This window comes from Copadichromis virginalis, linkage group LG1 (assembly GCF_057382275.1).
Source record: "Copadichromis virginalis isolate Kocher_CV1m ecotype Utaka linkage group LG1, C_Virginalis_male_GT1.1, whole genome shotgun sequence".
Taxonomy (NCBI): domain Eukaryota; kingdom Metazoa; phylum Chordata; class Actinopteri; order Cichliformes; family Cichlidae; genus Copadichromis; species Copadichromis virginalis.
Window position 1 is genome coordinate 11824807 of NC_140618.1, and position 26254 is coordinate 11851060.

Genomic DNA, 26254 nt, shown 5'->3' on the forward strand with positions numbered 1-26254 from the left:
TCACGATATGAAATCATATTAGTTTCAGCTTTTTAGAGTTGCTGGGAGAATAACCACCAACGAATGACTGGGCACACCTTCAAAGTTTGGTTATTTAATTATTCAGCCCATTTATTTGATGTTTAAACTCTGCACCTGATAACACTATGAATTATTGTCCTGCAAAGGATGTTTGCAACCTCAGTAAATTGCTTTGTTCTGTGCATGCAAGCAGTCCAAATTAGTGCCTGGCAACACACAAAAACCATTGTCTAGCGCTATAATGTGTTTTCAATTAGGAGTCGTTGAGAGATTTAGCTTATTCTCGGGATAGGTGACTCTTTTCTTCAATAGCTCTAGAGAGCAGTAATTGATTGCCAAGTGTGAAATGGAAGTTAAGAATGGACTGAGTGTGGCTGTGTCCCAAAGGAGAGTGGTTTTGAGCAAGCATATGCTGGACTCACTCACCTCTCTTTGTACTGACAGCTCAACTTGAAACTACGTAAGCACCCGCTGACTCACTGCATGAAAAGAAACGCACCTATTACAGAGCCCTTTATTTCAACCCCTAGTGTCAAATATCACAGTAATAACTGTGATTAAGCCATGCTGTGGCCGTGCTCCTTATGATACCAGTTTGAATGGACAGTAGTTCAGCATGACTTACATCCCCTTCACGTTGCATTAATATCTTCCTGCTGGCTTGGAGTTTGTAGCCATGCCTGTCTCCCTATTGCCTGACAACTTGCAGCTCATTACAGACAAACTGTCCACAAGGAAGCAAACTCGCTCCACTTACCTTATTAATATTGTCAACTGTGTTTAATTTCATCACTTGGCCTTCTCATGTGTGATGCCGCAGTAAGTGCAACTCTTTGTCAGTGGCACAGACAGCTCAGTGACCCACACCACAAGAGTCTGTCATATCTATAATGTATCTGTCTCCACACTTTCAGTCAGTGACTCTGCCGGAATAAGAGTGATGCTATTTGTTGGGTTATTTTCCAAATGTGGCTGTTAGAGGGGTCAAGTGAAACCAAACAGGGTTTGGATCGTTCACTGTACTATGAGTGTGTTGTGGAACCAGGAACTTCCAAGCTATGTCCAAAGGTAGCAAAATCCACTTACAACTGAAAATATTGTTTGATAGGTATTTAACTTTAAAAGTGATTTTCTGATTGGACATAAGGCTTTGTACAAAGACAAGCAGAATGGCCAAAACTGCAGCCATATCTGATTTTTATTTTACAGTTCAGATATGAGAGTGGTGTCTAGGCAAGATTAATTTAATACATGTAAGCTATCTGTATCATAACAATACTAATATACATTACTGTAAACATTTTCAAGTTTTTCATTTTATTTAATTTGGCTTGTGAAATGAAAAAAACAAACAAAATAAATAAGCACTGCATACATTTTCAGTGTACTATCTTTATATAAAAAAAATTAAACAGAACTCTAGCATGCTGTTTTGCTTACTACTGGTACAGTTAATTAATCATGTTCCAGTCCATCCAACCTCTGTGGGCAACTTCTCATTTTCTCATATACATTTAGAGGCTTAAGCTTTTGGACAGTTACATTTTCCTTTTCTCTGTCCTCCACCACATGTCAAAAACATAGTTTTTGATGGTAGCCCTTAGAGGTAAAATACATTGTAACTTGAGGAAAAAACAGCAAATGCAAAAAGTGGTGCAAAAAACTCAGTGGAAGTTGAATAAAACACAACTGAAATAGACAAATGCACAGCACAAGCTAATTTAATAAATATGTAAATATATACACCAGCAGTAACTGAGACAATTGTTTTTATGAAGTTTTCTTTCATCAACTCACCTATATCACATTCAGGTGTGTAGAGATTTTGTATCAGTGATATTACATTTCGTATTATAGGATGTTGTTTATATACCTGCTAAAATACATTACAAGCACACTGATGACTGATGTCCTTGGAATTCTTTATTCCGCCAATTCTGGGTAAAGTTATTTGACATAAAGTGATGACACCGTTGACCAGATAATGTAAGTGTTTATAGGTATGAAATATGTGCTGCTTCACCAACTATGACTTACTTCCAGAGATGAAAGTAAGTGTGTCCTGTTTTGTATTGTGAACCATGAGAAGAATTAGTGCCGGTACTCCAAAGCAGGAAAAGAAGCTGTCAAGGTTACAGAGTAAAATAGGATTCAAGTTGTAATCCTGAACATTGTAAACCTGCCATTGATTCTTCAACAGTGTCTTAAAATGTTTTCCCTGTATTTCCTTGTTATTTATCATGTACTTCAAAGCGAGGGACAGACAACCTCAAAGACGACAGCGGTGTGCTTTGTAATGGATTCAAATATGATTTAAAAAAAGAGGAAAACAAAGGACAAACTCATTTTAACATTTGCTTCAAGGTCTTTCTGTCGTTTAGGTGCAGTGATGGTAGGAGCCTTGTTCACTGAGTTCAGATTACATCCATTTGGTTTGCTGATATAATCTGTCAAGTAGCGAGACTAATAGATAAGAAACTAATTTGTTCCTGTTGCGATCGTGCTTCTGAATAACATGATGCAATTTTTTTAAATTCATTTTTTATTTTGTTTTGTTTTGGGGTTTTTTTTTGTATAAATTGTTTGTGTGTAGACGGTTGACGATGATTGTATTTGCTGCTGGCTGTTCAACAAATTGCTTAAAGAGGGTTAAAAAGATTATCTTGACCTTGACCTATAAAGATGTATTCTGTAACTGAAAAAAGAAGAATACAATCAAAAACTAAGTCCTGGTAGAAGTAATCATCATCCATTCTGTAGTACATGTGCCATCAAACCAGGTATACAGAATACATTGGATGCATTGACACATTACCGGCCTCATATAGTAGTTGTGACTCAATCCTTTCTCAGTGTTTTTGCACATCCCTGAGCAAATTATATTCACCTGTAATTATAATTAAGCCCTAGTGTAAGTGCATCTTGTCAGACTGTTTGAAAACTTGCACCTATGGTTCTCAAGACATTCATTGTTCTACAGAAAGAATATTGTCTCAAAGTCATGCCCCAACTGAGTTTGTTTTTATTTATTAAGAAAATGCTTGCTTAGCATAGCTGCTGTTTATAGCAGTGACCTGGTTCACATAGTCACACCTGGGAATGACCAGTGTTCTCATATGCCAGTAACTGAGCTGGGGTGAGCTTTAGGAGATAATACAGTGCTCAAGGACAGTTAAACATACTTTTCTGTTTTCTAACTTTTAAAAAAATGAGCAAAACTTGGTGTTTATTCATTTTCATTTTTTCTTTCATCATTGTCGCGCTTTTCCTTGTCTTCTTTTCTATCTGTTGATAGAAAAAAGGGATTTATTGACATGTTAATTATGATCAGTCAGTTTCAGATTTAATCTGGTTTGACTCTGACTTTTTCAGAACTTACTTCAGTTGTTTTGTGCCCCCAGTGTAGATATTCTAAGGTGAATGAGAGAATAATTGTCCTCATTTGTGCATAAGAAGGCATTGTTTAGTTATAATATATTCGTTTTGTGGAAAGGCTACCCTTGTGGGACATTAGTATGAACATATTGTCCCTGACTCGTTTCTCAGCCAGAGGCTGAGCATTTTCTCAGGCTAAATAACTTAGCTACACACAAGTTGTGAGACTGTGATTAGCTAAATTCCACTGAGAGAGACAGATTTACAGAGCCATTTTTTCAGTCTGTCCAAGATACCGTATTTTAAAAGTGCTGGAAGGAGACAAAGTATATTTAAGCAATAAGCCATGAGAAGCTGAACTTGACAGTGATTTTGGAACAGCTTAAAGGCATTGTTAGAGACTCTTCTAAAAGAACTGTCAAAGCAAAGCCTGGAGTAGCTTTTTGCTTTTGTCAAATGACTGCAGTAAAGAAAGAATGTAAGTGTGCCAAAATGTTATATTTTAATGTGATTTTAGTCATCAATAATGACACTCTTACCAATGTCAGTGCCGACTTTTGGCTACAAAGTATTTTACAAGAACTTCAAACACAGTCAATGAAAAGTGAATGAAGGGACTGTTTTATGTTTTAGACTCAATAAATGGCTAGATTTTCTAAGACGAACTATATTGATTTAGAAGAGCTCTTAATGGACACGGTGAAGCTGTTTTACTGTTTAACAGCCTAAAATATTTGAATTGTTTTCTTTTAATCATTTCCTGCCAGCTTCCACACTGCTTTATTATTTATTATTTAAGCTATTTATTGCTGAGTTAGTGTTGAGTTGGCGAGGTATTATCATCACCCTGTTGGTATGGCGGGCGAGCGTCATGAACACCCAAGACTGTGAATGCGATAACTCACTACAACGGACACAGGATTTTGAAAGCTCTTGGACAATCTCAGTGACCTTGAACCTCTGACCTTGACCAAGGTCGGGTTTTCTGAAAATCCCATGAACGTGATAACTCATGAAACAAGTTGCCATAGGTCATAGGTGCATGTGTAATAATCTCAAGTTTAAATCCCAGTGACGTCAACGTCAAGGTCAAGGTCAGAGGTCAAGTTTGACAAAAATCACAGAGGAAATTTTAAATTTATAGGTGCATCTATTATGAGGCTGAATGAACAGCTGAGCAACGGGAAGATGCGCAGCAAAGGACCTGGGCTGCATTCAAACCCTCTGTAATAGTATTACATAGAGGCCACGTGCTCCCTCCAAGGCTATGTGTCCTCTTTGCTGTCTGCTTTAACTAGTGGATGTTGAATAAATAAATATGTTGTTGTTCCTTTGAGGACACATGGGTTTAAAAAAAAAATGTTAATGTTTAAAATGTGCTATCCCTTATAGCACCAGTGCTGTCATGTATATAGTACTCAGTAGCTAAATCTGATCTTTGACTTGCCTAAAAGCAACAAGATTTGTTATATTTTTTCTAGACTAGGTAAAATGTAGTTTAATCACTGAAGGAATTTTGGTTGTTTTCATGAGATAAATGAATAACACAAATAAGCTGACCTGCATCAGCATCCGAGTCCAGCCTAGCTCGAGTGCTTTGAGAATATTCATCTGTCTCTTCAGTAACCACCAAAGACTGCAGCACAGGAAAATGAGAAATGCTGTTTTATAATGAGAGCCCTAGGCAGAGACATACAGAGACATGTCTTTAAAAAAATCTATCATTATATATTCTCCTAGTAATACTGCAGTGGGAGAAGCATACTAAGAAGTTGTGCTCTTTGAAGCGGTCCAGGCAGTGCTTTAATGTTTTGGATAGAGCTTACGTTGCTTTGTGATACAGGGTTAAGCTTACATCCTGTCATTTTTTATTCAGAGATGTTGTCATGTAAGCAGAAACCATTCCTGATGGTTTGAACTATGGCTTTGTTTCATCATAAACAAACATTGATACTTTAAAATCTCTGCCTCACTTTTTCAAAGTCTAACCAGAGGATGCTAGACAGAATCAATGATGACTGAGTGAAAGTTTTCCAAGTGATATGGCTTTTTTTTTTTTCTTTCGTTTTTAGAACTTAAGCACACTAGATACAGGATGTAGTGTTCTACAGCTTCTTAACAGTCTAAAGAGATGAAAATCAAATGTGAAAAACCATTACAAAACTAGTGCAGCTACTGGGTATGTTTCTGGCATGAACACTTCGAATGGATGGTTCAATAAGTGTCATGTTGAGGTTCATATACTGAATTATATTTCTCTCCCACTTTGCACTATACTGATGCAACACAGGAGTTGTTTCAGCAATAGGTGTGCACTTTACAGAGTGTCTGCAGAGGGTTTCAGGCTGCAGCTTGTTCTCGGAGCAGTGAGCCGCAGGAATGAGCATCAGGAATCTGGAAATATGGCTCATCCACCATGGAACTTTGACATTTCAGTATTTTGAAATGGAATATTTAATTTTTGTCTATGTGTCACGTATTATGCATGCAGACGTTCTTGTTATGGTTCCATCTGTTCACTTAATCATCACTTTAAGTGTTTGTTTGTTTTTCAGTGTATATACAGAGAAAATGCAGAGAAAAACATTTCAGTAAGTTATGTATGTCTAAAGCTGCAGTAAAACATGTTTTCATAGTGATAGTGGATTACATTTAATTATGGGAAAAGGTACCATGTGATAACAAGGCATGTTTGATTTGGTTTTATGGTCTGTTTTAGCTTAATGTCATAACTGCCATTAAAATTTTAGCTGGCGATTTAAAAAAAATAATTAAAAAAAATCACTCATTTTGATGTGTCCTAAAACACCATTTCCAAAACATAAAATATGCATAAAATATCCCTAGAAATGTAATGTAATAATTTTACATTTACATTTATTTCCTTATTCATATAATTGAAAATCATACAAAGAAAACATGATGATTTTTATCACTTTTCAAAATACTTATAATCATTTGGATTTCTTTTTAAACAAACAAAGTTTATTATAACAAAAAAAAAAAAAAAAAAAAAAAAAAAGGGAGGGTCTATGTTGGTCCCAAAGACAGCCTCTATAAAGGTATCTGGTTTCATCAGTAGACACAGAATGGGAAAAGTGTTTTATGCTTGAGTGGGAACATTAAGACTGAACGTTATGCACAGGTAGCAACAACTAGAGAAGGCCGTGCTCATTTCAGTAAGAAAACGCTAAAATCATATTCTGCAAGCAATACATCAACATGGCTCCATTGTACAGGGTGGGCCATTTATATGGATGCACCGTAATAAAATGGGAATGGTTGGTGATATTAAAGTCCTATTTGTGGCACATTAGTATATGTGAGGGGGCAAACTCCTCAAGATGGGTGGTGACCATGGTGGCCATTTAGAAGTCGGCCATCTTGGATACAACTTTTGTTTTTTCAATAGGAAGACGGCCATGTGACACATCAAACGTATTGGTAATGTCACAAGAAAAACAATGGTGTGCTTGGTTTCAACGTAACTTTATTCTTTCATGTGCCGGTCTCTCTGGCTTCATCTTCAGTAACTAAAGCGTACCCTCTGTTGGGTTGAGATCAGGTGACTTGGCTGATGAAGAATGTGGCATTTCTTTGCTTTGAGAAACTCTTGAGTTGTTTTTGCAGTATGCTTTGGGTTGTTATCTATTTGTGCTGTGAAACACTGTGCAGAGAGAAAATGTTCATCCTCTTACTTCTATCAGCATTCACATCATCATCAAACGCTACCGATTTGGTTTCATTGGTGGACATGTGCCCATGCCATAGAGTTGCTTCCACTATGTATGATAGTTCTATTAAACATGGCGGTAGATGTTCCTTTTCTCCTTCTCCTACTTTCTGCTTCCTGTTGTTTTGGTATAACCCTACTTTGTTATAGACTCTCTGCATTTCAATTCAAAAATACATACCTCCAACAAAGTGCTCTTGCCTTGGCTAGATGGTTTGAATGGATTTTTCTAAACAAAAGAAAGAATCTGCAGTCATACTCTATCGTTGTCTTTTGTGGCCTTTTTGTATCAGTGAGCTGACCGGTGCATTCATTGTTTTTAAGAATGTACCAAAGTGATGATTCGTCCAGTCAGTTTTTGTTCTCGCTCAGATTTGTTTTCACTTTTAGGCTAATGATGACATCCTTCACTTGCATTAACATCTCTTTGTGCTTCATATTAAGAAAGCCAGTGAAAAGCTGCCAAATGCAAGTTCAGCACTTGGACTCAACCTAAAAACCTTTATTTGCTTGATTTCTCATGAAATAAGGAGGGAATTGGTCTCACATGCCAGTGAACTGCCCAAATAATTTTCGTTAAATCCCTTGAAGTAAAGCTCAATGCCTGCACCTCAAACACATCTTGATTGTTTGATTTAAATGTACTGTTGTGGGTGTACAGAGGCAAAATTTAATAAACCTTGTCACTGACCAATGATTTATGGACCTAACTGTATAATATAAGTGGCTACAGCTTGTTGACCTGCCACCATATAGCTAAAAAAATAATATTGCTACCAAAGAAACAAGATTCAGCTCTTGTTTGTCTTAGTGTTTTAAACCTATTTGCTCTTGGTTTTTTGTATTTTTGTAACATAGCTTTTCTACTATTCCATTATCAACCAGCCAGATACGCTGCTTTGGTACAGATAGTTGTCACTAGTGATTATCTCCTACACATTCTCACCATCTTCAGAGACAGTGATTGTTTTATAGCTAATTAAAAATTTAGACAAGGCAACATTGTAACCTGATTATTGCACTGACACTCAGGGACTGAATCGTGAAGATGGCCTTGTGAAGAAATGAAGCCCCCCACCCCCACCCGAAGGGGGGAAAAAAAAGAAAAGAAAAAAGAAATCAATAGTCCACTCTGCCTCCAACATCTTAATGCCACTCTCAGAGGAGAGGGATGTGCGGAAGTGATGGACTCTCTGTCAGTTACTAGACATCAGAGGAGTTTTTAATTGAGGCCCCAGCGGGGCAGACAGGGAGACAGGAAATGCTGAGAAGAGCGTTAGCCTGGCCCGTATTAGATGACATGGGAAGGCCGTTTGTGAGACAGTGTTCACACGCTTTTGTTCCTCTGCTATGCTAAGGCTGCACACTATATTACAATTTTTATTATAGTACAGCAATGTGCAAAAGTCTTGAGCCCCCTCTCATTTCTTGCTCTCAAGGGCATTGGCTGCTTTTTCACTGATTTTTAGTCGAGTCCTTGAACTTGACCATTTTCAAAGGAATTTGTTTTTGTTTGTTTGTTTGTTAAAGGACTTAATGATCCATAGGGTAATTGTTCATGCATACAAAATGCACCTAACTTAACACTGTTATGTTTACACGTAACGGATAACAAACTTATTTTAAATTACATTTCTAGGAACTTTGTTACTGGGAGCATGTCAAAAAAACACATTTGTTCCCATTTTCATAGTCAACTCTACCAAAATGCCAAAGATAACTCAGTTTGATAGACATAAAATAGTATTAATGAGGTAATCCCTTAAGAACTGTTAGCTGGACACTAGGTAAATATAGCCATGGACCTGAAAGATGCAGTTAACTTTTCACTTGATCCATCTACTTTTTGCTGAAGCCTCATCCGAAATGGTCTCGGTGGAAAGATTGCTGTCAAGATTTGGTCAGGAGAGAGGCAAAACAGTGAGTGCCTACAGCCATTTGTATAACATGGTGCAGGGGCTGTGACAGTTCAGGGCTGATTTTTGTGTTTGGGATTTTATTAAAATTGATAAAAAAGTGCCCTTAGATTTTTATTCGACTTTGCAATACCATGTGGAAAACATCTAATCAGCGACAACGTCATTTTTCAGAGTGACAGTGATCTCAACACTCAAACTGCAGTAAAAGCATATCTGGACAGAAAAACACACAATGGAGCACTGTCATAGATTTTCCTCCCCAGAACCTGAACCTCAACATTATTGAAGCAGCTGTGGTCTCTGTGCAAACATCAGAACTGTGTACCTTTTTTAATAGTTCATGTTTTTTTTAATTGAATAGGTTTCAAATGCAGGGTAGACAATGTGCACAGAATTGTTTGTATACATTTTTTAGCTAAAGTTTAACTTATCATCACATTAAACGTTGTTCTAGTTTACAGTAGTTGTGGAGGTTAGCTCCATGCTGGTTAAAATTAAGAGCTCATCGCATCCTGTAGCCAGTAGAGTGTGTGCGTGTGTTTATATCCATGCAGTGTGCTTCACAAAACCTCTGGTTTGGGATTTCATTTTGGGTAAAAGGCTTGCAAGTGTGTTTCATGTACTATGAATCCTGTTTTTTCACCATGTCCTTCCATGGCTGACTTGTCTTATCATTAGGACAGGGACTCGGTCAGCAGTGTCTTGTGCCTTGTGGTTTTTCTTTTTACACCAGTGCAAGGGTTGTTCATGTCACAGCTGGGTCACATTCTCAAACATCCCACACACTTACTGACATGCTACCTCATGGTTTGCGTCTCTCTGTTAAGCCGCCTGAGTCTGTTTCTTCACCCACCATTTTCTTTGCATGCAAATGTTCATTTTTTTATTGTAAAATGCAAGTGTATGCTTACTGGTTAACATCCAGTAAGCCATTTAAGATGCTCACTGTGCTCTTTGATGTGACATTTAAATTCCATTCTGCACCAGAACAAATAAGTGTATCCAAATCCACATCAGATAGTGTCTTTACCATTCTGAAGTTTATTCTGGTTATACTGCGCACCTCTACCCCAGGCCATTGTTTATATATGCCAGCACAGAGCTATTACGCATCCTCGCACCTCTCTGTCTGTAACGTACCCTCTGCATTACTAACACGACAGCCGTGCAGTTGGCTCTGAGCTGTATATTCAGTTAATTAGCCCCTCTACTGGGTATGGGATTACCTTCAGCTGTAAAGATGAGAAAATTCACGCTAACCTTGCCCCTGGCATATATGAGCAAGACTTGAAATAATTTCTCTGTAAATACTTGTGACTTAGTTTCCCTATGCTTTTCCCATCAGACAGTTCAGTAACATTCATTGTACTTTTGGCTATGTGTACTGTGGTAAAACTCAAAAATTCTAACAGTTATGAATCTACCTTCTTCCCCTTTTGTTTATATGGTATTGCCATTTTTTTTAAATGCATGTCATTTTGCTCTTTGGCTAACCTTGTTTCACACACAACCCACAGACCAACAGTATAAAACATGGATATCACTTCTGGGCAGAGATGGGCAGTAACGCGTTACTGTAATCTGATTACTTTTTTCAGGTAACGAGTAAAGTAAGGGATTACTATTGCAAAAACAGTAATTAGATTACCGTTACTTTCCCGTAGGAACGCTGCGTTACTAAAACCGTGATTTTTTTTTTTTTTTTTCTTTTGCGAGAATGTCTCACGACAGTGAGGTAAGCGAGTGCAACGTTCGTGACAACAGCTGTGTGCAGATCAACAGTGCATCATATATCGAGTGCGGGAGAGAGTATGAGCGTGCAGCGTTTAAAGCGTGGAAGTACTGACCTTATTTTGAGTTTGATTCCATAAAAAGTGACAAAAACATTAGTGTCCGTTGTGCGTGGGAAGAAAACTTCTTTTTACAGCGAAAAAACCCCCTAAACTTCCAAGCAAGCACCGAGTGCGCTACGACGTAATGGGAAATTCACAGAGAAACTCGCGGATTCTTCCACTGACCGCTGCGGCACACCTGCACCAGGGTAAACCTCCGCCTACGCCACTCCTGCTTTACAGGTGAAAATAGAGCAAGAGGACCGCTGAGTCTTTGATGTTATTTATTTTCTGCTGTGTTTTACTTGCATCTATTTGAAAGAGTGAGTGTAAACACACACAAAAAAAAAATATTTTATGTGCTGGAATGTGCAGAAAATAAGTTTAAATGTTAAATAAATTTCTTCCAGTCAGAGAATGTTGCATATAATTAAATTTTTGCTTGATGCATAAAGTTAAAAGTTTAAAACTAATTAAACAAGTTTTAAAAAGAGACTTTTCCATTTGATTACATTTTGTATGATGGATTATGCAGAAAAAGTAGAATTGGGCTGAAAGATCTATCACTTTATCACCTACTCAGGTTGTAAATCGTGTTTTTAAAAAGTAACTAAGTAACTAAGTAATTAATTACTTTTGGAAATAATTAATCAGTAAAGTAACGGGATTACTTTTTTAGGGAAGTAATCGGTAATTAGTTACTGATTACTTTTTTCAAGTAACTTGACCAACACTGCTTCTGGGTCACAAAAATGAAGCCAGTTCAGCCTAACAATTTTCATTCTGTCTGAAGGCCACCAGATGGCGATAGCTATGGTTGCAAAAAGACTTCTGGCATTATGGAAGTCTTTCAGAAAACAGCTTTCTGCAAACACTTTAGTCCTGAGTTTATGGGTTAGTCAATCTTTCGTGGTCACATTGAATAAAAACGCTAAGCATTTTTAATAAATCTGTCTCACACTGTGCTTCAAATTGAATGGTTTTATGCGCATTGGCTAATAAGTTGTCTGCCAAAACCTATTAGCCAATCAGCATGCAGATTTACAGTCAGAGCCCCCTCTTCGTTATCAGCTCCACCCTTTTGAAACAGATGTTGATACAGAATTGTTTGAGGCTTCAAAACATGACTTCAGAAACCAATGGGTCATGTTACAGTTGCTATATCCATCTTTTATCAGTGCGCCCCAGGGTGGCTGTGGCTACAATGTAGCTTGCCATCACCAGTGTGTGAATGTGTGTGTGAATGGGTGGATGACTGGATATATAAAGCGCTTTGAGGTCCTTAGGGACTAGTAAAGCGCTATATAAATACAGGCCATTTACCATTTTATACTCTGTATTCAGTTCAGTTTTATTTATATAGCACCAAATCACAACAAGTTGCTGCAAGGTAAAGACCCTACCTATATTAATACAGAGAAAACCCCAACAATCAGACAACCCCCCATGAGCAAGCACTTGGTGACAGTAGGAAGGAAAAATTCCCTTTTAACAGGAAGAAATCTCTGGCAGAACCAGGCTGAAGGAGGGGCAGCCATCTGCTGTGGCAAGTAGGGGGCCAGGGGAGGGAGATGAGACAAAAGACACACTGTGGAAATGCAGAGTGGCGTATAAACACAAAGAGAGGGAAAAAAGGTGAATTCATACTATTAATTTAGTTTTTCATTCATACTGCTACACTGTTTTGTTTCATATGCAAAAGCTGCGATCATCGAAATCCATCTCTGGCTTTGACCTGCCAAATGAAACTCAAGTACACTCCATCTCCATGTCTCATTGTAACCTCTCTGTGCTGTGCGACTGTTGAGTGGCAGGGAATATTCACCTGTGGATCAATCAGATTAAAGTCTGACTCATTTTATGAGGGTGGTAACCTTAGCACACCATCTCATCATTCTAAATCCATAGCACTGCATTATAGGCAGACTACCTCCACACTTTGAGCCAACCTTCCACTGGAGAAAGGTCAGAAGCAGCCTGACATGTCTGAGAGATAGCTTACGAGTTGAGAGTAGACTAATACCACAGAGTTCATTGTGATTCAAGCCCAGTCCAGCATTCACGCAGTCACAGCCTCAGTCTCTGCTTGCTTATGAAGCAAAAACTAATTCATCCAATTGTTTTTTCACCTCCTCAGGTCACTTGGTCACTCCCCCGCTTACCCCCCATCGCTTCAACCTTCACTGACTCACTAACTCATCCACCTTGCTCTCCTGCATACTTTCCACTACTTTCTGCACCACCACCAGATGGCTTTTATAGTTCTCCCGCTGAGAAAAAAAGAGGGCTGTTAGAATCTTTATTCCTATAAATGCAGAGCCATTATTTTGTTTTAATGTGCACGTCTGCACATCATACACTCCTGCTTGCCTCAAACCCATAGCGTCAGGGGAAGGGCAATAATGTCAGACAAATTGTGTAAGTAAATGGGCGCTAGGTCGTCCTAGAGATGAGCACATTGCCTCTCTGCATGCCAATATGACAGTGAGGTAGCATCTTACTGAAAAGCTATTTATTGAAATGCAAAAAAGAGCAAAGGCTCCACGCGAAGATGCTGACAGGACAAAAACCTGTCGCCATCCATCTCAGTTTGCCAAGTTTTCCCTCTACAAGTCAGCTCCTTGTCCTCTCTTGGTGAGGAGAGGTGTTCCTAGAAATATTGCAAGAACAGCTGGTGTGCCTGTGCAGTCACAAGCTTTTCAAGCTGGGGCTGAATGGGGAGGGTTCTGGGGTTTTGATGGACACCTTCGAGGTTGATAATAAAGGCTCATAATTGAAACTGAAGCTGAAACAAATTCAAAGTCATTCGTTCAATGTAATCCTAATATTCATGCTCATGTTTTTCATTCTGATTAATCCGTGTCCTCTGACACTGAGGCCATCTTTCCATTAGCACAGTTGTTATTGTTTCTGCCAATCTTTTCTTCCGTGGTCAGGTTGTGTTACGCAGAAAGTGCATGAAAAAAGTTGAAATCATCGATGCCTGTGCATCTACTTGCACTTTCTGAGGTAGTTTGTGTATATATATCAATCACTTCACTAGTTTACGGTGAGTATGATTTAATTCTGAGCTCCTGTTTTGTCTCATTGAGTTTTATATCTCATTCACTTTACTTTGTCTTCCCGCTCTTACTGTATTGTCAGAATAAATGTCTTTATCTCTACCTTATGACTCATTGTTAGAAAGCTATATAAGCCTGTTTCTAGCTGTGCCTCTGTGGTCTCCAGGGCTGTATAGGCCCTCTAGCAGGGCTGGGCTCTGCTGCTGCTCAACCCTTGGGCTAGCCCCTAGTCCAGCTTGCTCTTCTGTGATCAATTCTCCTCTGTAACAGGTGCCCTTTCTCTCTACCTCCATCTTCACAACCAGCCAGGAAAAAGCCAAGTTGTTCATCCTGACAATGAAAGAAAAACCTAATTGACTCTTCCTCTCCTCTTCCTCATCCATCCAGCTTGTCTACAATGAGCCTTGAGGCTCTTTTTAGCCTGAAGCCATCCTTCCGTCAAGAGACATTATTCTCCTTTGGTCCCAGCTTAAGAGGCAAGGTGTCTTCTAGGAAGGTAAAACTGGGGTGACAGTTGGAGAGAAAGCAGCTTTGATCTCGACCGCCTTCACGTTGCAGAACCAAGATGACAGGCAAGGGAGTCTTAGGAGCACTTTATTCCTCCAGAGGTGCTGGAGAGAAAACACTCAGGCTTGTAAAAATGCCTGCAAATCTTTTACTGAAGCCCAAACAATACCTAAGCTGGGCCCTTGCAAGTCCTCTATAGTGTCTTCTAGAGACTAAGGGAGCCTCTTTTCTCCCTGGCGTTGCGCCCTATGTTAGAGGCTCCATATGGAGGTGGTATTTTATCATTCTCTTACCTGCCCCCATTAAATATCTATTTTTATCTTAGTAGGCTCCTGTGGTCTTCTACAGTCCAAAAAAACACCTACGGTGATGCACCCCTTGTATAATAAGTATTACTTCAGGATAAGCCCTGGGTTAGGTGTGGTTGTTATCACATATAAAAATGCTACAAAAATTGATTGATGGTATAATTGTAGCAACTTTCCATATGGCACTTGTTTTTGAGAAATTTGATTATGCTCATAAAAAATCTGCAAGGAAACGACATAGTGTGTTATATCCATGTGCAGCGTAATAGAAAATGACCGCTTTATAGCTTCTGCACCTGCCTTATATTAGAGATGGACCGTATCGGTATCGGTCCGATACTGACGTAAATTACTGGATCGGATATCGGGGAAAAATACAAGATGTAATCCGATCCATTAAATATCAAAAAAGCACCTCACAAAACTTGCGACACGGCGTGACTCTCCTCATAACCGTAGCATGTCAAAGCAGTGTGCTCACATAGAGCGGCTGTGTGTATTTGTAGCATGCAAACCAGCATTTCATCTCCGAGGAAGTGATCCCAGAGAGAAGTAAAGCAAGTGTGTAAGTTCATCTCTGAATGTTTGTAAAGCATTCCCACGTTAAGCTTAACAACCGATATATGAAGCGACTGCCTCTTCTCTCCCCCTCCTGCTGCTACTTCAATCATGAAACTGATCAGTGATCAGCTGATCGGCTTTTCTGTCGCGAGTCCGTCTCTCTTGTTTGTTTATCTCCCACTTTGCACCAGAAAGAGGAAACCAGCGGCTGAATAACAGCAGCACGTTTAAGCTTGATAATCTGTTGTTAAAATTTATTTAATATATGGATATTTAATAATATCAGAATCAATAAACACAATTCTGATTCTGATTCTGATATTGCTTTCTAGACCAGGATCCTTTTCTACGTAGCTGACGGCTGGTAACTGTGCAGGGGCGGATCTAGCAAAGTTTGGCCAGGGGGGCCGATAGGGCATGAACAGGGAGAAGGGGGCACAAAGACATACTTTTCTTTCTTATTCTCATTTAAAATGTCTAGCTTTTATTAAATAATTATCTGAATCTTACACCCAAAGTTTTAATCTGATGTAAAATAAATAGAAGTCCATTACTGTATATAGTGACTATTAAGTCTAATATATATACCCTAGTAAGCTATAGTACTTTTTCCTTTGGGAAGGTACCATCTGTGCAGTCTGCAGTTCTGTTGAAGAAAGATGTTGAATCTATTTAATTATTCTTGGAAAAATAATTTATTTCTGTGCATTTTTTTTCACACTGCATCAAATTAAATTTGATTACGTCGATTAAGCATCATGAGGTGGAGGGTGAGGGGTGGTTCCCTATTTTTTTTATTTTTTTTATTTTTTTTTTGCTGGGAGTTTTAGAGCCCTATTAGTTAGGTTGCTTACTCTTTAAAATACCAGAATAGGGAGGGTGGAGTAGGTTTAAGTTTATTAGATTGATCAGTATTCCTGAACTATGAAATATTTTGGGTGCAGTGCATTTTTTGCATACAGGTATAAAAGAATAGCTTTAGTGTTTGTTTGTTTTTTTGTTTTTTTTTAACCTGAGTATGAACTTATACAAAAAGCAGCAAGATATTAAAAAAACAGTTTTATTGATTAAAAAACACACTATATCGGATTCATATCGGTATCGGCCGAAATCCAAATTTATGATATCGGTATCGGACATAAAAAAGTGGTATCGTGCCATCTGTAATCTCTAATGACATCTCACAAGCGTTCGCTTTTTGATACAAAGACTGTTTACACAGTTTGTAATTGCAGAGAAATACATTTATTTTGGTCATTTCATTTTCGAGCAGGAAGCTCACCCTTCTCGTTATACCCTGTAGATGAACAGAGAGTTTGTTTAATTAACTACATATTCTTTAAATAATGTTCCCTTTTATAAAAAGTAGGATAATTATAAAAAAAATATTATAGCTCTATTACATAGGAAAAAAACTCTTTTTTTTCTGTTGTCTCTTATTTAACATTAGGGACGTTTGTGGCAATAAATTTCTTAATCAACTAAACAGGTCACTTAAGAAATATTAAGTTACATTTGAAAACTGTTTAAAAAAAAAAAAATCCCCATTCCAAAATGTCATGTGACAATCTGATTGGCTTAGGAGTGATGATGTCATATGGATCTTTGATCCTTTGAAGTTTTTCCTTAAGTAGGGGTGAGAAACAGCATTTTTTAGTTCGTTTCTTCGCAGCCTTTGTGTTTGCAGCCTTCAAACGTTCACTACAGAAACATTCGGAAACCTGTCAGAGTCATCGGATACAAACGCCAACATGTATCCAAGATTACGGCAACCAAGACAAAAAGATTACGCCGCCTCTCCTTCCACGCGTGGCCGGCCAATTTCTCCAAATGGCCTCTTATCCACCCAAAGGGCATTACGGGAGAGTAGAAATGTAAACAACCATCTCCAGAACAAAATTCAACAAATTGAAAAAGAAAAACTTCACCTGGAGAAGAAGTGCTTACAAATGGAAGCACAAAATAAACACCTGGAAGAAACACTACAGCGCCAGCCCGACATCAACATTATTAATGAGGGCTGGGGGATCAAGTTTGCTCAAGCCAGAGAGCAGATTGTATTCCTCATCAAAGAAAACAAGAAAAAGAGCGCTGAAGTTAAAGAAATGTCCGAGCATAAGCTAGAGTGGGAGATTGATAAGATAGAGTGGGATCTCCAATACATGGACCAAAAGAATCACCTGCTCCAGAGAAAGCTTGATGAAGCTGAAGAAAAAAATAAAGAAGTCCTCCAACAGAAGGAAGAACAGGACAAAAAGCAAAAAGACCTGCAGCGCGAACTCCAAGGCATGCAGGAAAAGTACACAATGGTGAAGGTAAGGTTGGATCAAACACTGTGCCAAAATAAAGACCTCCTTCAAGAGAAAGAGCAACAGCAAGAAAGACTGACAGAAGAAAAGTGCATTATCAAGGACTTAGAGAGTAAAAATCAAAAAATGCAAGGATTCTGTAATGAACTGAAGGTCAAAACAAGTGAGCTGGAGGGAGAAAAGAAAACACTGGAAAAACGATGCTCACAGATGCAGAAAAGGATCGATCAAATGGCAAAAAACAACTCAGAGCTCATTAAGGGGATATTGTTGGAATTCAACAACTTGAAGCGGGAAAACACCGAAATGCAGGCCCAAAAGCAAGACAAAACGCATGTAGACCTGCAGTGTACGCTCCACGACATCCAGAGAAGAAATGAGCAGCTAGAAGGCCTGCACAAAGAAGATCAACTGAGAAATGCAGACCTGCAGAAGACAAAGCTAACACAGGAGGCAACATCCAAAGACCTCAAAGAAAAGCTTGAAGAAACACAAGCAACATTAGAACAGGTGGAACAAACATGCAAGAAACTTAAGAAGCAAAACACAGAAACCATCGATGAGTTGAGAACCCTCATCCTGGAGAAAAAGGCGCTCGTAGAAAAGTCCATGAAAAAGAAGAAAAAATTCTTCAGCTTTTTTCGGAAGAGGGACAATACTGCTTCTTCAACTGATGTAGCCTCGTCTTGCTCCACCTCTGTTCACCCCCCCAACCAGTCCCGGCAGTTGACTGCCCCCTCCTGCCGGCGGTTTCTGCCCGTTTAAAGGCAGTTTTTCCTCCCCACTGTCGCCTAGTGCTTGCTCAGAGGGGATTGTTGGGGTTTTCTCTCCTCTACCTTGTTTCGTTATTTACTTGCTAACTTTTTTGCTCTTACTTCGTTTTACCTTGTTTCTTTATTTACTTGCTTGTTTAACTTTTTGTTCAACTTATCTAACAAAATAAACCAATTAAATTTATCCTTTGAGTACTGTTCATCTAATCTTTACAGAATTTCTCCAAAACACTTTCAAACATTCAGATCTGTCTTTCATTTTCTTCTTGAAACCTCATGAACGATGAACTAAAAACTCTGGAACATGGTTTGAAACACTGAAATTGTTTCAGCTGAAACTGGCAAAGTCATACGTGCGTGTGTGAGTGTCACAGGTGATATGGTGTCATTAGTCAGGTCATCATGTTTAGGCTCATTCACGCCAAAATTATTTAGGCTAAATCTTTAAAACGGTGTCATTGCACACATTTTCAATTCATTTCAATCACACAAATGCAGAAATAATTATTTGCAGTATGTTCTCTGATTTATTATGAGAATGGCATGCCTGATCATTTGCACCCACAACATCAAAAATGGGGGCAAAAGGGAGGAGATCGCGTTTAATCAATTATAACACAAGGTCAGAAATATAAGTGCTGACATGAGTAGTGTCCACAGAAACCTCTGAATCTCAGCTAAAAACTCATGTAAACCATGTCTACAAACACCAAACAAAGCAAAGACACCAGACAGTTAAAAGAGCAGTTACGTCACCATGAATCTGTGGACAGGTAATATCCATATTTTGATTTATGATTTTCTGGACTTAAATGTGAACTGAAGCCTATTTTCAAAGGTTTTCTATGCTATAAAATACTTTAAAATAAACTAGGTGAGGGAAATAAAAAAATCAAATGTTTCTATGTTTGAGTCACAGCAACTTTGACAGTAACATCTGCAGTAATATTCACATCTCTAATAGAGATGGACCGATCTGATATTACATATTGGTATCGGTCCGATACTGACATAAATTACTAGATCGGATATCGGAGAAAAATACAAAATGTAATCCTATCCATTAAATATCAAAAAAGCACCTCACAAAACTCATACTTTTCTTTCTTATTCTCATTTAAAATGTCTAGCTTTTATTAAATAATTATCTGAATCTTAGACCCAAAGTTTTAATCTGACGTAAAATGAATAGAAGTCCATTACTGTATATAGTAGCTATTAAGTCTAATATACCCTAGTAAGCTATAGTACTTTTTCCTTTGGGAAGGTACCATCTGTGCAGTCTGCAATTATGTTGAAGAAAGATGTTGAATCTATTTATTTATTCTTGAAAAATAATTTATTTCTGTGCATTTTTTTTTCACACTGCTTCAAATTAAAGTTTATTACGTCGATTAAGCATCATGAGGTGGAGGGTGGGGGGTGGTTCCTTATTTTTTCTTTTTTCTTTTTTTTTTTTTTTTTGCTGGGAGTTTTAGAGCCCTATTAGTTAGGTTGCTTACTCTTTAAAATACCAGAATAGGGGGGATGGAGTAGGTTTAAGATTATTAGATTGATCAGTATTGCTGAACTATGAAATATTTTGGGTGCAGTGCATTTTTTGCATACAGGTATAACAGAATAGCTTTAGTGTGGGTTTTTTTGGGTTTTTTTTACTTGAGTATGAACTTGTACAAAAAGCAGCAAGATATTAAAAAAACAGTTTTATTGATTAAAAAACACACTATATCGGATTCATATCGGTATTGGCCGATAGCCAAATTTATGATATCGGTATCGGACATAAAAAAGTGGTATCGTGCCATCTCTACCTTTATATTTTACATATATATAGCGTCACACCAACACTTTGAGTAAAGTCACAACATAATCAGTAAGCTATGATATTGCACTGGTGTTACTACTGCCATGTCCTCACAATCTGTTTATCAGTAATGTACACAAAATATGTGATCTCTACATGAGCTGTGGATTATGTCCCTTCTTAGTGGCCACATCACAAGACAGAAATATCTAATAAACGAGTAACCAGAGGCTGCTTGTTTGGAATCACATGCCACAAGCAAGAAAATTCCTCAGAATTCAAATTGAGATTTCTGTTGATCTTCTTTCATATATGAAGTATACTAAATGTAATTTTTAGAAGACCAAATATTATTTCAGGATAAAATGTATTACTGTTACACAAGACTAAATTCATAAATGCTGTAAAGTTTAAATACGCTAAAAGTATCTAGATCGTTACTGTGCTTCCAGTTCTTTATGTGCCAATATGACAACAAAAAAAGATCTACTCTGTAGATAGCATGATTTCATTTGTGCCCACAGTGCACATAATATTCATTTCATGTTTACTGGTAACACAACACTTTGTGTTGGCATCAGCAAACATGGAAGGATAATAAATACAGACAAGGAACCCTGGTGAGAGTTTGGCATTTAGGTCTGTTATTATCATTGTCTGTCTCTATCAAATCAAATCAGCTTAATGTTAGGCACACATTACACTTCCAACAGTGTTGAGTACAAAGTTGGCTTGAAATTTATAATTGATTTTTCTAACAGACAACATTTTAAGTGTGTATTCTGATTAGTGCTACACATTAACAGCATTGAGAAAATGCCAAGTGTATCAGTTAAGTTTGTCCTCTGTCTGCAGGCTCCAGGTAATGTGACAGTGCAGCCCAGAGCACTCCATCCTTACCCTTGCACAGAGGGAGTAGGGAAAAAGGGGAAAGAGAGGATAGGTAAACAGAGCCATTAGAGACAAATCTATTTCTGAAGAAAACAAAATCACATCATCAAACAAGAGAAAAAGAAAAATATGATCCTGCAGCCCTTTGGGCCCCAGCGTTGCAATGATAGCCGACTATGGCATTTGTCTTTATCAGCCTGCCTAGAGGGAGGAAAAGCATGGTGGGGAAGGTATGAGAATAAAAAGAGAATGAGAGACCATGGAAACAAAGAGCACTGCACCTTCTTTACTCGCCACAAAAAGCTAGACATATTTGTTACCTTTTTTTGCAATCACAACACGTGAACAGCTCTTGTACGATTAGTTCTTTCATACATGTGTTCGTTCCTGGTACGAAGTGGCTTTCAGATGGTCATTCTTTAAATATAGCAGAGCGAAGGGCTCAGTGGACAGCAGTCCACAGCATCATCACTCATGGCTAGCCTGGGGAGGCTTACACAGCTTCATCATAATGACAAGATTGACTTTCCAGATTTTATCCTTTCTCTGACATTTCGTTCTTTATTCTGCTCTGCAGTTGCAGCACCAAGGAGTCTTTATAATGCTTTTTGTATTGAGAGACACTCTTGAAATGGATATAAACAGCTAAACAGGCCATGGCAACCTTAAAATTACAGTATAATCTTAACATACGTTTTTGTATGCAATTCTGCTCTCTTAATTTAGAGTGATATCAAAGCATGAATCTTCGTCGAGCAGAAATAACAAAGCAGGGTGTAAGTCAAACGGTGCATCGTGTTAGATGCTAACATCAGCATGCTAATATGTTCACAGTGAAGGTGAATAGTCATTTTGCAGGGGTTTTTTTTGTCAATAAACCAAAATGTTGTACAAACTGAGAATTTGATGTGATCGTGGCATTCACAAAAGAGTTAAAGGATCAATATGTGTACAGACTTAAAGAGATCTCTCCAGTTAGTGTTGTAAAACATTAACTGGCATCTTTCCTGAAGTCATTAGGAGTCATGTTTGTACAATAAATGCCACACCACTCCATCTAATAATATGGTAAGCCAACAAACTGACCAAATAATGTTGCCATATCAAATAAATCTATTTTTAATATCAAGTACACTTGTTTTACAGGATAATGTTTTTTTGTTTTGTTTTGTTGTGGTGTTTACTTTTTTAATGGATTTCCTTCGGAGATTAAATGCCGGTATTAGCCTTCCATCTTGGCTGGTTTATATTTTAGCTTGCCTGTCTTCATTTCTGATGCCAAGTCTTTACACATGCTTCACCATTGCGTTTGTCCAATGCCAGTCATTTTTTCAGCATTTGTTTTCTTTCTTTTTTTTTTCTTCTTTTTTTTTTTGCCCCGAGTGGGCATTCTCTGAAGGAGGCTTGTTTGTGCTACAGCCAGGCTCGCAGCTATTTAGTGGCTCTGCTGTTTCCTTCTCCCTCTGTTCAGTTTGAATACCCCAGGGAAATTTGGCTGTGTCTGATATCTTTTTGTTGTCCCGTTAACCAGTTTTTTATTTTTCCTCATCAGTTTCCAGTTAGCCAGGATACTGTCACCAATTTTGATGGATAATTTCTGAAAAGTGATGTGAAGTGAAAGCATTTTATGGTTAGAAACCTGTATTTAACATATGGGCATATGTATAGCAAAAAAAACAACAAAACAAACATTAACTAAATTTTGGCAACCACAATTGAGAATCTTCTGGCTTGTTGTACATCTCAAAACTCAGAACTAGTCATTGACTGGGTACATCAGGAAGTTATAGAGTATTAAAATCATCAAAACTTGTCACATCTGACCAATGTGTAGCAGAAGGTAGGGAGTGGGATAGTTAGTGCCAGCAACCTCTGAAAGCGGTGCCAGTGCTGTTTGAAACGACAACACAGTCTTGTGTGACTGGTAAACTATCTGCCATCTGGGCTCAATTGAAAGGCTCAAGTGTCTTAATTGGACAGTAGTAAAGAAGCTCTTACTGTTCACATCAAGCAAATTTTCCCAGTAATATCTATTTTCTCTGACAGTCCCAGTGTTTCTGAAAGTCAAACCTAATATGGAGTCAATGTGACAGTGTTGATGATGATGATGATGATGGCAATAATCATCATCTGTGTCATCATGTTTTGCTTTAGTACTTCTGCAGGCTTGGTAATTCAGATTCTTTATGGCAAGGAATTCTAACAGCAAAATTGTCAAATAGCACGATAATGGTGATGGATACAGCAGTGACAGTTGCACTCTTATTTTAGCACTGCAAGAGTGAATAATGAGGCTCTTTCTCCCTCTGCCCTTTCTGCTTCAGGTCAGAACATTGCGTTCCCTCCGGTGGCTCTGTGGGTAACTGTTGGCCTGGCTATATGTCTGCTGGTGCTGCTCATTGCCCTGGCTGCTGTCTGCCGCAGGAAGATCAAGGAGAGCTGCGAGGAGGCCAAGAGAGAAGGTGGGGGAAATGGAGAGGTGGCTGTGCACATGCAACACCAGTGTATATTCTCACATTTCATGGGTGATGACCTCTTCAAATTCTGTGTTGAGTCCTCAAGGTTGGATAAAAGAATGTTTTAGGGCTGCCTTGCTTTCATTAGGAAATATGAAATATTAATCTTAGAGCAGTGGCAGCTTTTATCCCCCACAAAAAATAAAATAAAGTCATGATATTATGTCGTCTATTTTGATATTTTAGTTTTTGGACTATGTTTGCCTACTACATACATAATCCAAGGGCTTACTGAATAATGGATGTTAACCAGTGGTGCTCTCAAGCATTTTCAAGCCTTCTCAGGGCCTTCATTAAAATGTTGGATGATTTATTAAACTCTTCACATATTGGCCCGGTGGATGATGCAGTACTCCAATGTGTCGCCTAGATCACGTGGGAGGCACAATGATAGTGAGAGAGATAGAGGAGAAAGCAGAGATGAGATGTTAACTGCTCAAGGAACTGTGAGAATCCAGAGGGAGTTCTGGTTAATGCATATAGGCAGGATCTTGGATGGTGGGACACATATCTTCAGCTGAGAGGAACATCATTACTAGGTTCTGGTAATTAGCGTTGCGGAATAGCCAAGGATCGCCGCAAGTGCACAGAGAAAAAGTTTTGAAATGAGATAGATAGTGCAAAGCCACCAGCTCTGCTGTAATGAGATCTGCTCAGAGTGGAGGAGACATTTAAATAAAGGTCAGCCAGTGTCTGCACCAAGGCCCAGAGGTTTAAAAATAAATATGGAAGTGACACAGACTCAGAGTAAATAGCTCCATGGAACATATGAAATCAAATGAAATGGAAAGAGAAAAATATAATGCAGTTCCTCCCACGGGCAAAGGCCTCCTAGGGGTTGTGGGACCCCTTTCTTCAGTGGGCTGGAAGATGATCTGCTTGTCTCGCCTGCAGCCCTACCACTGAAGGCAGGATTGATTATGTGGTCATCCACTGCCCACCTTATTAAAATGTATTTTTCCGAGCACCGATCCGAAAAGTGGGAATGCTGACTTATTCACATATCATGCAAAGTTTTATACTCCTGATAAAGTGATACTCTGTGAATACAGATGTTGAGTGGCTTAAAATAGGATTGGTACGCATATATCCAGAGCTGTGGGGAGAATAGGAAGCAGGGATATGCAACTTAATTGTGGTTGTCTTATCTTTTAATGGTATTCCCGGATATGGTCAGATTGAAGTTGACACTCCTTTTCACTGTGTCTGGGTATCGAGGGTGGAAGGGTCAGTAAAAGTGGAGAAGTGAGCAAGTCATTTTTCTTCCCTGTCATAATGTATGTGGGGCACTAGAATATGTATCATAACAGAGCTGAGCTGCTTGTGGTATTGCAGCTGGAAGTGAAAGCTCCCTTCCAGAGGCAGAGTTGCCTCAACGCCAGCACGGCTCGGCCCTCTCCCATTTTGTATTTTTCATTCATACTTCTCTTTGGCCTCTTTACATAATTACTATGACTATGTGTCTGAGATATGCTAGCAGGGGCCACTGATCCATTTCTCTAAAGCATAATTTACATTCACATAAGCGTGTGATTTAATCAAGCCTACACTTGGGATCATCTGTAAGGGACACAGGACAGAGCTCCCCCCGTGTGAGAGATGAAAGTCAGAAGGGAGTCAGTGTTTTCCCTGTGGGGCTGTAGCACAGTGGTGCACATGTTTTACTGGGGTTAACGGTTAGGCACAAAAAACAGGAATACCCCATGCCAAAAAGCTTTCAAGCTTTTGAAATAACAAAATTATTTTGTTCCAGGTGTATGTAAAAAGCACATTAAAACAGGCGTTCGTTAAATCTCTTACCAAAATACTAGCAAAATGGTTATTTTTTTTAAATGGGCAAAATAGCTTGATTTTTGTCATCCAGCACTCATTTTCAAAGGGAGATTTAAAACCCTACCAGCACAAAACGCAGCTGCCATTAAGTCTTGTGTGTTTTAATATGCACAAAGGGTTTATAAGAATAAGCCTCTGCTGCTTCTAGGGTCCAAGAATGAATGAATTAAGCCACTAATGAGTGTATTTCTAGTACTATTGGTTTCTAACTGTGGCCTTTCTTTTGCTTACATGTGAATCATTCATGATGGCACAGCAGTATTTAAAGAAATTCAGAAGCACAGGGACAGATGGCAGGTTGAAGAGGAACATTAACATTCTACTAGCTTCAATGAACAGCAATCTCTGTCCCCTGACTCTAAATACTTTTATGTGTTTTCGGACAGCTTTTGCACTTAAGCCATAGCCGCCCTCTTTGTTACCCCCACGCATTTGGAATACTGCCAGTAGGGGTATAAAATTATAACATTCAGTGTCCAAGGGAGACAGTTTTCACCCCTTCTCTGTGGTTGGCCTCGTCTTCACCCTGACGTTAAGGTGGCTTTTAAACGGACCTTACTCTCCTATCAAAGTCTTGTCCCTCAAGGTATTTCGACTGCTTCCATTTTTTAGGACTGGTCAAACTTGGAGGTGCTGAATAAAGACATGAATTCAAACAGGCTCATGTGGTAACATTATGGATTATATTGCTTTTTTAGTTTAAAGTTGCTAAAAATATGTCTGCTGAGGGCACTAAACCCTTCCCAAAATCTTCAACTCAGCTTTAAGCCCAAACCTGGTCCGATTAACGAAAATGTGTGATAATATATG

At 38.6% G+C, this 26254-nt stretch overlaps 1 protein-coding gene across 1 annotated transcript in view; it reads left to right on the plus strand.

Annotated features, from left to right (window-relative positions):
• Positions 1–26254, plus strand: part of cd276 (CD276 molecule) — a 71938-nt gene that overhangs the window by 25979 nt on the left and 19705 nt on the right. The window contains exon 5 of the mRNA XM_085451009.1: positions 23420–23557. Coding sequence (XP_085307135.1) covers positions 23420–23557 — 138 coding nt within the window. The remainder of the gene's footprint in view (positions 1–23419; positions 23558–26254) is intronic.